The sequence below is a fragment of the Mus musculus genome, chromosome 10, assembly GCF_000001635.26.
Source record: "Mus musculus strain C57BL/6J chromosome 10, GRCm38.p6 C57BL/6J".
Taxonomy (NCBI): Eukaryota; Metazoa; Chordata; class Mammalia; order Rodentia; family Muridae; genus Mus; species Mus musculus.
In genome coordinates this window covers 107,472,502-107,489,933 of record NC_000076.6, presented here as the reverse complement: position 1 = coordinate 107,489,933, position 17,432 = coordinate 107,472,502, and the positions used below count along the sequence as shown (strand labels likewise).

General features: G+C 40.4%; 1 protein-coding gene across 2 annotated transcripts; it reads left to right on the top strand.

Annotated features, from left to right (window-relative positions):
* The first annotated feature begins 3,006 nt into the window (after positions 1-3,006).
* On the top strand, positions 3,007-7,026 carry Myf5 (myogenic factor 5). 2 transcript variants are annotated; one of them, XM_006513319.2, is made up of 4 exons: positions 3,007-3,092; positions 3,207-4,503; positions 5,213-5,288; positions 5,724-7,023. In XM_006513319.2, exons 2-4 carry the CDS (start codon positions 4,003-4,005, stop codon positions 5,912-5,914), a joined length of 768 nt encoding a protein of 255 aa, XP_006513382.1. In that variant the 5' UTR covers positions 3,007-3,092; positions 3,207-4,002; the 3' UTR covers positions 5,915-7,023. The 2 variants fall into 2 exon arrangements, with proteins under 2 accessions (XP_006513382.1, NP_032682.1); NM_008656.5 differs by lacking the exon at positions 3,007-3,092 and having other exon boundaries at positions 3,800-4,503; positions 5,724-7,026.
* The last annotated feature ends 10,406 nt before the right edge of the window (positions 7,027-17,432 follow it).

The following is a 17,432-nucleotide window of genomic DNA, read 5'->3' as shown; positions in this document are numbered from 1 at the left end:
TTCTCTGTCAACTTTTTAAGAGCAACATTTTAAGAGAGAGAGAGAGAGAGAGAGAGAGAGAGAGAGAGAGAGAGAGAGAGAGAGAGAGAGAGTAGGACAGAAATTCAGGGACTCTTAACAACTCTTAGGAGGGCAGGAAAAATCAGGAAGATGACAGTCACACAGTCACTTTTAAAATTATAAAGACATCCCTCTACCATTTATATTCTTCCTTTGGAAACATTTAACTGCTTTTTTTCATTTGGTTCTCATATCACCACATAGAGATTCCAAAAGCACTTAATTTTAAACATTATATTAATTTCATTGTCTGATCATGAGTAAACACTTACACCATGATATTTCTGTCCACAGAAGCCACCAGTTACTTCCACACACTAATGAAATACTTTCAAAGATGATCCTTGGTCCTGGTGGGTTCTGTCTGCAGAAAGAAAGTGTTTTGCAAACCTAACTCTGAGTCATTCTGTAGGATGAGAGGTCCCTACAAAGGTAGGGTGGAAGACACAGGCTACTTCTCTCCTCCTCTCCAGGCTGCTAAATGTCCTTACATAGTCCTTTGATCTCTCTTGGGAGTCTTCGGATTCTAGAGGAGGCCAATGTCTTCCTCAGCTGTCTGGTCCACAAATTCTTCTCACTGCTCTGGCAGGTACTAATGTGTTTACATAGGTGTGCCCAGCTTCCAGAGCTGATAACAATTTAAAATTGTTTAGCACATTGGGATATCCTCTACAACACAGAGAAGCAGAGTTCTGCAGGTAGGGGCAGAAGTGAAGAGAAAGGATTCCACTGTGTATTCGAATATGCGAATATGCGTGTGAGCCTTTCTCATCTCAAGAGCCAGTTTACTTCCCTTTTTCCAGTCTACCTCAGGTTTTTTACCCCCCCCCCACCCCTCTCGTTTTTTTAGCTGTGGCAATGGCTTAAAACTTGTCTCATTTTTTATTCTTGTGGTCTGAGACCCGATTTTCAGCACTTGCGTCCCAAAGGGCCCTCCACACGGACCCCTTCAGCCGTGCTCATTAAGCGGCCCGCGCTTGTGTTTTCCCTGCGTCTTTAGTTCCACTCAGCCTGCTGCTCTCTGGTAAATTTGTTTTGAGATCACCTTACCAAAGACAGCCCTAACCTCTGAGCACTCCTGCTACTGACAAGGGGCCCCCTGAGTGACAGCAGCTTCCCAGTGCAAGAGCCCAGAGAAAAGACACCAGTTTGTAAGCTTTTCTGTTTGGTGAGTCAAGGAAGCCCTCATCCCACCCCTGAACACTGAGTATGAAGCAAGCAGGATCACTTCCAGGGGCTCCGAGCCATTTCTAAAAACAGGGAGATTACTTCAAATCCTGTGTGGACAAGGGTAAATTACTCAGCCCTAGCGTTAAAGTTTACCTAAAACAAACAAACAAACAAACAAACAAAATGGAATCCTTTCAAGTACCAAGTTACTCTGTGAAGATGGTGAGGAACAATAAATCAACCGTGCAGGGCAGATTCGAGGCAGTAGCTATTAGGTACACACAACAGTAAGAGGCTGACTGGGAAACAGTCGGAAGGTCACTCGGCAGCATGGAACTGCTTCCACTTCCACCTTAAGGACCACGTTTGCATCTCCATCACTGGTCTGTTTTAGTTACCCCAAATATGAGACAGAGGTAAGGAAGGTGAAGAGGAAAGATGGGAAGGAGGAAGGGAAGGGGGAAAAAAGAAAGGGATGGAGAGGTGGAGAAGGAAGGAGAGGAGAAACAAAGAGAGAAGGAGCAAGAGGAAGACTATGGTTTTATGTAGAGAAGTTGCTGACCATATCCTCTCTATGAATTTTGCTGTGAATCTGAGGCTGAGAATATCTACCTCTCCAAAACAGCGTCACAGAGGTTCCATGTGTGCTATTTGCTCAATCAGATGCATCCACGGGAGCCTTGTCTTCAGGAGTACGCGTGTGTGTGTGTGTGTGTGTGTGTGTGTGTGTGTGTGTGTGTGTGTGTGTTTAAATCTAGTGTTGTCCCAATATTGTATTCATTTCAAAGGCAGACATTTTTAATCCGGTCCCAATAGGGGTACAGTTGGATTTTTCATTGGCCAATTGATTAAATAGCCCCTCAGTGTGAGACCCACCAGACCTGATTTACAGAAGAAATCTGTCTTCAAGATTACAGGACAGGGTAGAGGGAACAGAGACAGACACAGCTAGCAAGTGCAGTGATTGGCACCTTCTGGTCCCTTCCTTAAAGTCCTTGCCTTCACAGACAGTTATAATGTATCTGGCCCCGATAGATACCAGATCTGTCAGACTTGGCTGCTTTAGAAAAGTCACTCTGAGTCATCGTCGTCGTCATCACCATCATCATCATCACCACTAAAAGGCAGTGTAACACATACACACACACACATACACACACACACACACACACACACACACACACACACACATATACACACACATACAAAGGGTCACTTTGAATCCACAACACTTACTTAATTGGATGACACTCCCAAGTGTGAACAGTCCATTTTTACAACGGGGCTACAAAAAAGAGGTTTAAAGCTCTCAGAGAATTTGTGTTGACCGTAAGTAATGGTGTTTCTTGGATATGAATAACATCTCCCCTCTCACGTGATCTGAAAGCGGATCAACAGTGGAGAAGAAATCATAAAAGCTGAGGAATAGGCTGAATATATATATATATATATATATATATATATATATATATATATATATATATATGAATGAATGGCAGTTTTCCCCTTTGTCTTCAGTTGACAAAAGTTTCAAAGACCTGTCTGCAAATGGCATTTCTGAAAGGCTTTTGTCACCAAAGTGTGTGAAGCCACTCTTTTAAGAGGAGTTGGAAATTTTACACTAGCCCAGGATCTCTCTTAGCTGGCAGCTGGGACCCATCTGTAACGGTGTTAGCTGGCCTGAAAAGCAGAAAATTAGCGACCCCGAGAAGCCTTGGCTGGCTGTTTAGTCTGTAGACACGGTAGGGCGGAGCAGCAGACTCTGGAGAAAAGAAACCCCAAGCTGGACGGGGAGCTTTCTGTGAGAAACTGGACCGCTGCCGGTGACCGTCCTCCTCAGGCGTGGGAATCTCCCAGTGCAGGTATTAGCCTAGGTCTGATGCAGAGGAAGAGGCAACAGACACGTGTGCTGGGAAGGATGGAAGCTCGGAGGGGAAGGATGCGGGGGAAGGTCACCTGGTCCACTTCCTTTTCAGGGCAGCAGAAGAAACGTGTGACCCTCTGACAGAGCCAGACCTCAGAAAGGAAGCTCAGCTACTGTCATCCCCATGAGATGACCATCTCTCTCATCAGAACTTTACTTCTTTGGTCTTTGTCAAACAGGTTTTGAAACACCAAGCTCTCTAGGTTCATGCCATCCATGAAAATGCCACCTCACTATTTTACCAACTGTTACCAGTACACAAACTGACTCAATCTTTTGGTAAAGTTCATGAAAATGAGAAGCAAGCACCGGAGATCCGTGCGTTAAGAATCCAGAAGCTAGGTTCCCTTTGGTGTTAGACGGAAATACGGAACTTTAATGTCTTGCTACCGTGCTGCTGCTGCTGATTATGTTAAAGTGTGATCAATTTCAAGAAGCCAACCCCAACCCCTTTAAGTGATCCCTAGGTTTAGTTTATCCAGAAGGCCACCGAGCAGGTTAGGCTGCAGTAAAATCATTAGCGTCAAAGGGACCAGTAAACTGCAAAGTGTCTCTAGAAGAAAGACAAGAGGCTTGCCCAGACAGCCCCTGTGGGGGGTTGTGGTGGGATATGCTAATAACGCCCAGCTACAGGGACCAACCTCCCTTCCCATCCCCCAGGAATATATAAAGAGCCCCAACCTCAGCCACTGACCGACCCTGGCCAACAGGCATCTGTCCTTGTTAATTACAGAGAGACAGTCCCAAACTCCGGGAGCTCCGCCTGGATTTGCTGGCCTGCAGCAGCCAGGGACTGGCGTGTCTCCCTCTCTGCTGAATCCAGGTATTCCCACCTGCTTCTCTGAAGGATGGACATGACGGACGGCTGCCAGTTCTCCCCTTCTGAGTACTTCTATGAAGGCTCCTGTATCCCCTCACCAGAGGATGAGTTTGGGGACCAGTTTGAGCCAAGAGTAGCAGCCTTCGGAGCACACAAAGCTGAGCTGCAGGGCTCAGACGATGAGGAGCACGTGCGTGCACCTACCGGCCACCACCAGGCTGGCCACTGCCTCATGTGGGCCTGCAAAGCTTGCAAGAGGAAGTCCACTACCATGGATCGGCGCAAGGCCGCCACCATGCGCGAGCGTAGACGCCTGAAGAAGGTCAACCAAGCTTTCGAGACGCTCAAGAGGTGCACCACCACCAACCCTAACCAGAGACTCCCCAAGGTGGAGATCCTCAGGAATGCCATCCGCTACATTGAGAGCCTCCAGGAGCTGCTGAGGGAACAGGTGGAGAACTATTACAGCCTGCCGGGACAGAGCTGCTCTGAGCCCACCAGCCCCACCTCCAACTGCTCTGACGGCATGGTAAGCCTCGCTTTTACCATAGTCTTTGTGAAAAGTCCTGGTACCTCTTCTAAACCAGTGGGACCATTGCTTTAAGAGCCGTGTTCACAGAAAGATTTAAAAAACAAAAACGAAAACTGTCCTACAGGATTTTAGTTTGATTTCCTAGCTGTTTGCAGATGCATGGAGATGGCAGTAAAAGCTTGGCTTGCCTTTAAGTGACTAACAAAGTATTTTCTCTGTTATTTCTTACTTAGAGCAGCCACCCAGTGTATATAGCTCAGTAACTAATTAGAAAGCATCCCAACTTCATTCCAATTCCTGCTCTGAGGCCAGGCTGGAAGGCAATGTTGATACACTGTTTTCAGAGGGCTGTGGTGTTGGCAGGTTTCTAATGTGTTTTTGCCCTGGGAAAGCATTCTCTCCCCGAATTAGTGTGGCTTCCTTCTACCGCAATCCATTTTGCATGGTTAACCCAGGGCGCATTGCTGCGGGGTTTCTCTGACTTGTTTTCTCTTTGCTTCTGTTTTCCTCTTCTCCCAGCCCCGAGACTGACCTTGGTGCCCTGGAGATTTGGAGACATCAGCCCCTTCCTAGATCAGTGCTGCCGGGGAGGGAACTAAGACCGTTCGGTTTCCTGAGTTAGGGGGCTGGTATGATCTCACCCTAGGTCTGTGCGTCTTTTTGGCCAAGGCTTAAAAATATATTTCTGTGCGTTTTGTGTTAACAGCCTGAATGTAACAGCCCTGTCTGGTCCCGAAAGAACAGCAGCTTTGACAGCATCTACTGTCCTGATGTATCAAATGGTAAGAACTGATAACTTCAGACACCTTTAAAGATCTGTTCAGTCTCGTAATTCAGTCATGGCAGTCTGTCCTTCAAAGTAGTATTTAGAACAGGTATATAAACGATGGCTGTTGTGGGGGAGGCTAAGGACCGTTTTGTGCTCCAGATTACCCTGACAGACAGACAGACAGACCAGCATACACGCATGCACGTGCATGCATCCCCCCCCCCCCCACACACACACACTCACTTTTGCTTGAAATATTACCAGGGGTCTTCCACACCTCTACCCTGGGGAATTGCTAGATATTTACTGCAAAGTTTTACATCAGTCCCTCTGTGATCACCTGACCTATGCGGTCAAAGGTGCTGACCCCGGGTTTAAAGGGCACCACAAGCAAGCCTGTCTGCGTGGGGATGGTTTTCTGAAAGCACTTTTCTCCTTGGGCTGTTAGCATGTGCTGCAGATAAAAGCTCCGTGTCCAGCTTGGATTGCTTGTCCAGCATTGTGGATCGGATCACGTCTACAGAGCCATCCGAGCTGGCTCTTCAGGACACAGCTTCCCTCTCTCCAGCGACCAGCGCCAACTCACAGCCTGCTACCCCGGGACCCTCCAGCTCCAGACTTATCTATCACGTATTATGAACTCTCTCCCGATGATCACTCCTGCTAGGAGGGCGTCCTTCATGGAGGAAAAGAAGCCCTGAAGCTGAAGGAAAGACAAGCTGGGCAGAATACGTGCTTTTCGGTTGTAAATACTGTCTTGCCACTTTATGAGAAAATAGATTTAACTGAAAGTCACATTTGCAATAATGGATTCTCCTCTGCCTGTTCTTTTTGCTTTCGGTTTTTTTTTTTTTTTTTTTTTTAGCTTCCAATTGCTTTAGATACATGATTCCAGAAATATTTTTCTGTTGGAGGCAATTAATTGACAGTTACTTAGAGTAATTCTTAACTTATACATATATATTGTAAATATTGCACATCAAAATAACTTTGGTATTTAGAGCTCTATATTTTTCTTCAAAATAACATTTTAACAGCTTGGAATCCATTACAGGGAATTAAAAATATATTTAACTTTTGCTTTTCTCTTTAATCTTTTGTTAATAGTGTATCATCAAATGAAAATATAACAGTTGTGCCTAATGGTATATACTTTCTTAAAATCTTTTAATCGTATAATCTTACATCTTTTCTTATAAGAAATACTTCTTTCAATGTAAGCTATAAATAATACATTGAGGGCAATTTCAAACTATTAAAAATGTAAATTTCCCCATAAATAACATTGAAATAACTAATTTGTTTCTTGGCCTTTAAAAATAACATCCCCAATGAAATTAGCAAACCATGAACACGAAACATTTAAGAATGGGTTAAATATGATCACACAGTTAGCCTTGTAGATATGTATTGAAATAATTTATGAATTTCTTTTAGATTTGTTGATGTCACTTGTAAAAATATTACATTTCCATTGTAAGCACATTTCAAGAATGCCTGGTAAATGAAGCCCCCTTTTCTTTGTTGTTATTTCATACAATGTCCAGTTGTATATAAAAAAAAAGGATTGTAAAATTTTATAGGATAATATCATTTGTTTAAGCAAAAAAGCTTAAAAAGTATTATGTCATTTTACTATATACAGTACTTTGCCAATCATGAGCCAGGTTTTATTAACTATTTGTATATGCCTTAAAATAACTTGATAAATAAATGTACTATTATTATCAATAAAATATTTAAAGGAGGTGGATATTTTTCCTATTATTAGAAAACCAGCATGAGAAATCTTCAAAACTATATTGCGAAACGATCCCTCAGTTTTATAGTCTTTTAGAAGTTTTGTTATCCGCATTATGAATGTGTGTACATATGCATCTGTGAGATGGATGGGAACTTTTTATTATTCCCTAGAAGCTCATCTGAAGAAATTGAGAGAAAAGCTGGATGAATAAACAGAAAATTAAATTGAAATAATCATCCAGACATTTTTTTGGTGAGTATTCCACCTGAGAGGGACACAAAGAAGCCACCTGGGAGGTACTGAGAGGAGATGTTAATAAGGTGCAATTATACAGCATGCCCTCAGCCTCTAAGGTGCTTGTTTTATTTTATTTTTTGACACAGGTTTTGCTGTGTAGTCCTTGCTGGCCTCAAATGCACAGGCTAGCTGTGAGCCTGCTGTGGTCACCCTGCCTGTGCCTCTCAACTGCTGGGATTACAGTGGGCACTCTAACTCAATCTCTAACTTTGACTATTTGTGTAAAATTGCTTAAGGTTTTGCATGTAGACACTACTGTAGGTTGGTAGCACACCTATTCTCCAGAAGGCCTAACTATATCTGATTGGTTGTGTGTGTGTGTGTGTGTGTGTGTGTGTGTGTGTTCACGCATGAGGCTCAAAGGAATATAAGCCATTACGTAAAGGAGGGAGAAGGCCTGAGTTCAGAGCCAAATGTGGCCACTGTGACCAGGTTAGCATGGTGATACTATAGAATGGATGGTTGCTTCTACACAGAAAGTCTTTCTTTTCCCTGAAAAGGGATCATAACGATTCTACATGAAGAGGCTCTAAGCTGCAAGATAAAGATTTCTTTGAGGTTTGACATAAATTTGACTTATTAACTTGTACTATGCAAATTTCTTTACTTGCTGTTTCTACAGAAAATGCAAAGGTTCATGGTTCTTAGTAAAGTATGGAAGGACAAACTTACTCAAATGCTGGTTTTAAGGTCAGGTTTTAAATGCAACCACATCTGTTCCATTAATTTAGTTGCTTTCTTATGGGAGAGCACACCTACTAGTTATCTAATACTGATGGTAAGTATATACACACAAGTAGCGTTATATAGACTGAGAAGATTGTATTCATGTATTTAGGAATATATATTCCTATATATAAAAGTTATGCATATATTTCTCTATATAAAAATGCTTATATATAATTTTTTAAAGGCCACGAATTTGAAAAAGAGAAAGGAGGGAAATATATGGAAAGGCTTGGGAAAGAAAGAAAGGATAAAAGTGGTATGATTTTATTATAATAAAATATTAAATATTAAAATAATACTAAACATATAGTAATAATCTTAATATTAAATATTTAAAACTCTAGGCAGATACAGTTTTATAATTCCCTACAAAACTAAAATAAGATGGTGTCGAAAATGTAATGAAGCTTTCATTTAAAAGTAATAACACTGACTCTATGAAATCTAATTTTACAAGTGCACAATGCACTTGATATGTTCAATGAGTAATAAGAAGTATTTCTTTAATTAACATACGTATTCTTTCATAAAGTATTCAGAGTATTTAGAGCTACCCCAGTGATCTGATCTAGACTTAACTCAAATGGTTATTAGGAACAAAACTCTTAATGTCAGATTGTTCAATGAATCACATTTCTAACATTATTTGGAAGGCTGGGGGTCTGTTTACCCAATAGCCTACCATAACACATTATCTGCAGTCCATCAATTTCTTCTTGCAAAAAGAAGTCATCTTTCCCCTTTGGAAACTGGTCCCCTAATGATTGAGACCAAGAGAAGACTTCTTTATTCCAAAGGAAACTGTAGGGCAGGCAAGGCAGCATAACGGAGAAGCAAGCAGTAAAGGTCTTTGTCATCTGTAACTCTCAGGCAGTGAATGCCTCATTAGGCTGCCTCTGAGTTGACATTAAACCACTTCACCTCAGCTGAGGGACAAATTTCTAGAAGTAACAGAGACAACAGCATTGTTTCTTAAACTAAAACCTGCTAGAGAGTAGTTTCCTAGGAAAGAGGCCGGAGAGCTCCCTTTTCTCATGTGCACAATGCAAGTTCATTGAGACAAGTATGAAAATGTAGTCTAGGAGACTGGAGATTGGCAGTCACCATATGGAAACAAATTGCTATACTCAAGCTCTATAGTGTCTTCAGTTTCCATCCATTTGAAAGATGTGAGCAAGATGAAATTCGTGGCTATTCAGTACCCATACATCCCTGCTTAGAATGGCTTCCTTATTATTATTTAATCTGAGAGTGGTATTTCCTGGAATTCTCCCTTTGGAGAGAATGTTATAATAGTTGTTAGATTAAAGAGGACATTTAATTCTATGTCCTATGTAGAGATGGTGTTTCTGGGAATAATATTAATGTACAACTACTTGTAACCCCAGAAAAGCCATGCTTGAATAACAAAGGACTTCTAAAAATATTAGCACCGAATGTTCCCACATTGCCTACATGGTACACAATATCAAATGTATTTACTTAAAGAATTACAATTGTGGGCATTTTAGTTGGTTAGTGGTTTACTTTGTAATAATATTATAAAATTTGACCAGAATAGTTATTACACTCATAAAGTCTTAAAAAAGTTATCATCTGCAAAGCAGAAAGTAAGACAAATCCTAACTACATACTAGTTAACACACATCATTATAGATTATGCAGGAAGTAATAGAAAGCAATGACTAACAAATATTGAATATTTATTGTACAAATAAGAGATGAAAATCACAAAGAGCAAGAATTCCTGAGATCACATACCTAACAGAATTGCTTTACATCCCGTGTTTTAGAAGACTCAGGCAGACATTTGTAAGGCTTCTTATAACTTGACTATAAAAAAAAAAAACAATATTTCTGCTGTATTTTCTGAACTAGTTACTCGTCTTACTGCTGTACCAACAACAACAAAAATATTGAACAAGAAGGAAAGTGAGAAAGGAAGTGTTTATTTTGGTTTATACTTTATCATGGATGGATCAGCACGGTAGCAAGAGAAGAAGGTAGCTGTTCTCATTGATTCTCTGGAAGCTAAGAATGAGCAGGAAATCGGACTAGATTCCAAAGCACAAGGCCCGCCTCTGGTAGCACACTTCCTCCAGGAAGCCTCACCCCTTAAAGAGCCCATGATCTTCCCAACTAGTGGCACCACCTTCTGAAATACTAGTGTTCCAACATATGAGATTGTGGGGGCCTTTGTACATCCAAACTATAATTCTCTCAGTAAAACAGGTTATAAAGCCAGGCAAGAGTGAGAAAGAGGAAGTTAACCCACTTCTTTTGGTGATGGGACTAGTCAGGAGTTTTTATCTCTGTGTAACTTATCACAGTGACTGGAATTCTCCATTCCTTACTTTGAACTCAATTCATTTCCTGACTTGTGTTTCTAGCATGACCCATGACACTTAGCAGTCTTGAACTATGTCATGGTCAATGTTATCCTGCTCTGGCAGGTAACCTCTATGTAAATCTCTCTAACTTGGCATATTCCAAATTAGGCTTATCAACAAATGTAACTCAGCTCACTGCACTGCTCTGGGAGCCAGATTATACACAGGATTCATGAGGTGCACCAAGATGACACTCCATATTTCCAAACTTAGCTTCCAATAATGACTCACACAATAAATGGCACCATAGGCTACTTCTGCTATTTCTGTGTCCTTTCCTCTTACACTTGTGTCTCAGTCATTAGACAATGCTCTAAGTTTCCTTTCTTACATACTCTGCAAATCTACCCCCATACTATGACTCTTTCTCTCCAAAGTTGTTATGGAACCTTGTCAGCCTTCTGTGGTTATCTACTTGTGACTTGATATTTCCTCTTCTCAGGTCATGACGTTTATGGGATTGACACTATCTGCTGCCAAAGTGAGCAAGCCATTCAGCTCTGCCCATGTGTTTACCTTCTTCTGCGGCAACAGTGTTTATTTTATAGATGGACATGGGATCCAAGTTGCTCAACTAATGCCAGCTTTGGGGGGTCTCTCTTCCTCCATATCTCCCTCCCTTCCATCCCTCCCTCTTTCCCTTCTTTCCTCTCATTTTTTTTCTGCTGACAATATTGTGGATAGAGCCTAGGGCATCATATATGTTAAGCAAATACTCTTCTGCTGAGCTATAGCTTTTCTTTTCTTTTCTTTTCTCTTCTCTTCTCTTCTCTTCTCTTCTCTTCTCTTCTCTTCTCTTCTCTTCTCTTCTCTTCTCTTCTCTTCTCTTCTCTTCTCTTCTCTCCTCTCCTCTCCTCTCCTCTCCTCTCCTCTCCTCTCCTCTCCTTTCCTTTCCTTTTCTTTCTTTATATTTTTATTACATATTTTGCTTATTTACATTTCAAATGTTATCCCCTTTCCTGGTTTCCCCTCTGAAAACCCACTATGCCCTCCCCCTGATCCCCAACCCACTCACTCCCTGCTTCCTGTCCCTGGCTTTTCCCTATACTGGGGCACAGTACCTTCAGAGGACCAAGGGCCTCTTCTCCCACTGATGACCAACTAGGCCATCCTCTGCTACATTTGCAGTTAGAGCCGTAAGTCCCACCTTTGTGTTTTCTTTGGTTGGTGGGAGCTCTGGGGGTACTGGTTAGTTCATACTGTTGTTCTACCTATAGGGTTGCAGACCTCTTCCACTCCTTGGGTACTTTCTCTAGCTCCTTCATTGGGGACCCTGTGCTCTGTCCAACGGATGGCTGTGAGCATCCAAGCTTTCACCCTTGTTGGGATCACAAGGAAAAAGAATTCTCTTTCTGCTGGAGTAGTAATATATGAAATTTTGATTTTCTTCAAAGCAGGCATCTGTCTTCTCACACCCACGAGAGCAGCTCCTGCCTAATGATAAAGCCCACGTAGTAGCTACCTTCCTGAAAATGATCATTGGGCAAAACAGGTCCTAAAATGTCTCAATCTGCTCTTTCCCATAGTTTTATATAATCCCATTGTCTGAATACTCTTAGCATGTGTCTCAGAACAATCACCCAAACATATTGTTTAAATTTCTTCCCTAGCTCAATGCACATAGGTTAAGAACAAAGCAAATTTGGTAGCAGAAGCTACAGAATGTTTACTTTGCTCTTCTGTCTACCTTTCATGAGTTACTGCTTCCTTGCCGCTTCTCTGTTACTCCCACTCCTGTAACTGCAGCGGCTTTTCTCAGACAACATTATTCTTCACCCCTTCTCCTGTTTGTAAGCTCTGCACATTTTCCACTTCTCCTGTACAATATAGACTCTTCGAGCTCTCAGCTCAAGTGTCAGTTCTGGATGACTCCTCTCTGACTTGGGCCAGACCTCTTAAAGCAACTTCATTGTCTTCTTCTTCTGGAGATCCCCACATGAATGCTAAATTTAGGGTAGGTGCTCTATGGCCCAGAGGTCTTGAGAATTACTCAAGTAATTATCCTGTCTATCTAGTGTAACTAGGATTGTAGATGTGCACCACATCACTTAGCTTAGACATCGAGCACAGGGAAGGCTCTGGTCTCCTGGTCCCTTTTTCTTGGTGTATATACAGAGCCCTTTAGACCATGGATCCAGGGCTTGATCTTCAAATCCTGCATATGATCTGGCTCCCAGAAGATCCACACTGAGTCAAGTCATGTTTGACATCTTCCAAATGCTGATCTACCTGTTTTTCTTCATTAAATCATTCACCATTGGAAGAGAAATATGTAGTTGCAGGTGAAAATAGGATCACAAGAAGGGTAGAGCTGAGAACAATTGGAGTTGATTTTTATTTCCCAGTTTGTTTGAGGCAGTTAACTTAATTTAGAGAATAAGAAAAAAGAAACATAAAATAAGAGCAGTAGTGGCAATAAAATCAATAGTACCTATCCTTAGCAAATCTTTCCCTCTCTCCCTCTCTCCCTCTCCCTCCCCCTCCCTCCCTCTCCCTCTCCCTCCCCCCCTCTCTCACACACACACACACACACACACACACACACACACACACACACGCACACACACACACACACGACCTCACTATGTAGCGCTAGCTGTCCTGAACCTAACTATATAGACCAGGTTGACCTTGAAATCACACAGATCTGAGATCTACCTGCCTCTGTCTCTGCGTCCTCTGCTGGGATTAAAGAACCACCATTCCTCGATCAGCAGGCTTCATACATGAAATCATCCTAAGAATCACCCTGAGAGTTTTCCTGTTTGTTCATATTATGGAGTAGCATTTCTGTTTTGCTGAAATGGATTTTGTTTTTGTTTTTGTTTTCTTCAATTTGGACATCCTACAGTCAGTGGGAGTTTGTAGGATAGAAGGATAGAAGGTACCAAAGCAATGGATATGCATTTTTTATTAAACACTCTTTTCACTAGGAAGCATAGTTTATGTATATTGATTGATATAGCAGCAAATAATAATTATTTTTATTCATGGAGCTATTACTATTACCCTTTTTAAAAAATTCTTTTGTCTTATGCTCCAAGATTCCATGGAACTATTATGAGGTCTAATATACATTACATGCAGGTAAGAATGAAAATTGCTCAAAGACTTGGGTAATACTCTTTGATTTTACTTTTTGTAACTACAGTTACTCAATTGGGTACTACCTCTTGCTGAGGGAGGACTTCGAATGTATGTAATATGATTAGTTTGCAAGTGAATACATTTTAAATCCTTCTACTATAGTGTTATTCAGCAATGAGTGCTCAGTGGAAGCCTGAGGCAAGGCTAAGTACTACAGTCAAGTAAGTGAGACTTTGCAAATGGTATTTCAGTATTCTGATGCCAGAGGAATGGGTATATGGGAGGGGGTTTTGTAATAACCCATACATGAGGTGACATTGTCTTTTAATCCTCACTGAGTGTTCCTCATTGAAACTTGTTTATTAGGCCACTGAAGTTGCTTCTGCGTGATTCTGGACATCTGGAAATAGAGGGTGACATTCAGCTCTCACAGTTACATGACATGCCTCCATCAAACCTTTAGAAAGGTCAAATTCAGGGATTATCCTTTTACTCTCCATCCAGATGACTACATTGTTTTACACTCAAGCCAGTACCCAATACAATCCTTTGCCTATTCCTAGTGAATGCTTAACCAAGTTGCTGTTGCTAACAATCACTAGGAAAAGCATAGGGGGTACAGCAGACAGACCAATACCAAAATAAGTGATCCACTAAATAATGAAAGTGAAAAATTAATATCATCAAAGTGTTGTTTTAAAGATTAGTTATTATAGCTTGTTGCCTTCTAATTCAAAGAGTTTCCGTTGGTTGGATTTGTGCCTCAAGCTTATAGGCTTACAGTTCTCAGAGTATTATTTTTCTTTTCACATCAAAGCTAACTCTGAAAATATTTCACAGATAATTAAATGTTAACACTTTCCTTTGGTTAACATGTTGTGTACTCAGTTAAAATGTGATATGAAAACAAAGCACTGTACGCCCGCCTGCCCCTCATTGAATGTGTCATCTTCCAAAGTAACCAAAATAACAGTACGTTATAAAATTTCTCGATTCAACAAAACCATGTTATTAAAATTAAACACTAGCAGTGATGTAAATATATTTTCCTTTGAGGGAAAAATCTATAAATAAAGCTTGAAAATATGATAATTTATGATTAAAGATAATTCATAGCTTTCTTATGTTCCAGTGGAAGGCCACATATGCAGCACTAATTGTACTTAGTGGATTATTAAAAGGAAGAGGGACAGAGAGAAAGAGAAAGAAAGAGAAAGAGAAAGAGAAAGAGAAAGAAAGAAAGAAAGAGAAAGAGACAGAGACAGAGACAGAGAGACAGAAATAGGGGACACATAATGAGCAACTTTGGCAGAAATTATAGGGAAGTAATGGGGTGATTTATTACATGCATACAAAAATCTTCAATAATAAAAATAAATCTTAAAATGGTAATTTCTTTAAGTTGATCCAGTCTGATTACAGATCAAAAATCCATCCTGCTTGAAATGATATAACCTCTTTCAGAAAGACAGGATATACTATATCAATAGTCTAATATAAATTTAGAATCTACTCATCATGAAAAAAAGGTCTACTACAGAGCCATCATTTTACAATCATGGAGTTAGAAATAGTTACATAAAAATAGTCAATGAACAGGTGAGGGATGGAAAGAGTTTTCTATAAAGTCAGATAAAGAATTTCAGTCTTTCATGCTGTCTGTGTTTGAGAGAGAAATATCTTGAGTTGATACCTTGCCAACTCAAAGCATCTAAGAATCCTTTTAGAATTACATATAAATAAGAATCATTTCACCCACCTCTGTGTTGGAATGTGACAGGTGGTTAAAGCAAGCATAGCAACACTGCACAACTGTGCCAAACAGGATGACTGGCTTAACTATTCAAAAATAGAGCCTCAAAGTAAAACTATTCAAACTAAAGTCCTGGACAGGACAAAACTTAAATAGTCTCCATTCCTCGAATCCCTGATAAGAATAAGTTTCATGTTAACATTGCCAACTTGAGACTTTCATCCTATCACACTGGGAGCTTTGTGGTCTTCTAAGCCAACTTAGATAATGTGGGAAGCACTGGATATAACAGATAATGGGATCAACTTTGAAGTCAGAGTGACCCTGGTCAAGTTACTAGGTCCCTTAATCAAGTTACTTCCTCCTTTGCATGCAGTCTTCCTCGACCCTAACAGCTGGGTTTCAATATTTACAACCTCAATTGGGGATTAATTATCATGTATTTTGGGCTCCAAAACTAGTTCCTAGGTATTCATAATGTAGGTGGAGACTAAACAAGTTATATGTAGAAATAGACAGAAGAATAATGTAGAAGGAGACAATATGTTGCACATATAAATATCCAGAAGAATTACTTAGATGGAGACAATATGTATAGCCAGATGATTTCATACTAAGGCCTATGAGAGAAGGCTCAGAGAAATATTACCAATCCAATAGAATATTCTTCACCTAGAAATCTGTTAAGTTGATGGCTCAAGAGATAATGCGTTTTTTAGATGGTTGAGCAATAATGAGAAATACTGTAGCCAGACATTGGGTAGATAGAGAGGAACATAGAATACCAATGTCTCCCCTTCCTTGTTTCTGTCAGCAATACATCTGTGACCAAAATTCAAAACTGAGTAGTTTAAAACTGTCTGGGGAACTCTAGAACTTCCAGGTTTGCATTACATGTGTGCAATAATCTCAGCAGCCAGTGGAGGGCATCTGATCCCGTGAGGCTGGAGTTGGAGAGGTGGTGATGAACTGCCTGGTATGGGTATTAGGAAGCAAATCCTGGTCTCCTCCGAGAGCAGTACATGATCAAGACTGCTGAGATATCTCCCCAGTAGTTCTGTAATATTTTCCAATGATCTGCTATATTAGTTTCTACTAAAACATCAGTAAAAGATAATGATATTCCCTGAAGCATCATCAAATCTTAACACATGGTACTTAGTCTATTTGGATGAGGAAACGATGGATATAATTACCCGTTGATATTTAATTTTTTTTCCACGTGTATTTTAAATGAACAATGAAATAATGTAAACAAAGCAGCTGCACTGGCACACTACTGTAACTCCAGCAGTTGGGAGGCTGAGACCGGAGGACTGTGAGTTCAAGGCCAACCTGGGCCACTTAGAAAAACGTCTCTAAACAGAGGCAGCAACAGAACAACACTAGATAGTGGGAAGCAACTCATATTAGCACATCCGATCGCAGCACTGTCCATGTGAAATTTCTCTATCAGGTAGTTAATTCCCCAAAGTGGATCTAATACTTACTGCAGGTGGATATATGAAATGTCTTTATGTTTACCCTGAGGATGAAGTCTACATTGTGAGAGAGGAGATGTATATGTAAATGGACACTTTACTTACCAGGCTTACTAAAAACCCATTAAGCTCCATGGAACCCCTAATAAAAGGCCTGTAAAGCTAATTATAGTAAATCTATTTTGACGTTGCTCCTCATTCAGATAACCTCTTCCACCTACATATTGATTATATTCAGGTAATCTGGAAGAAATACTAATTTAAATATACAGAAATATTAATTTCAATCAAGGAATTTATCCCCAGTCTGTTTCATAACTAAAAATAGGTACTGGTACTTTTGACAAAAGTCCTCAGTTTCCCACTAGCCAGCCTTTCAATGACTAGTTTTCACTTACTGTAATATGGCCACTCACTTCAGTTTATTTACTTTAGTTATTTTTCTGGTCAGTCATTAATTTTACAATGATATTTCTTTCATATCTTCAAATATATGATCAATACTTACACCTAGTTTTTTGACAGCATATTTCAATAACTTTAGAGTGGAAACCAACTTCTCCATAAAGAATAGACTCTTAGAATCATTTAGTGAATATTTCAGAAGTTGAAATGAAGAGATTATTCATTATTTGTCTAACAAGAAGTGGTCAGCCATATCTTAAAAACATTGATA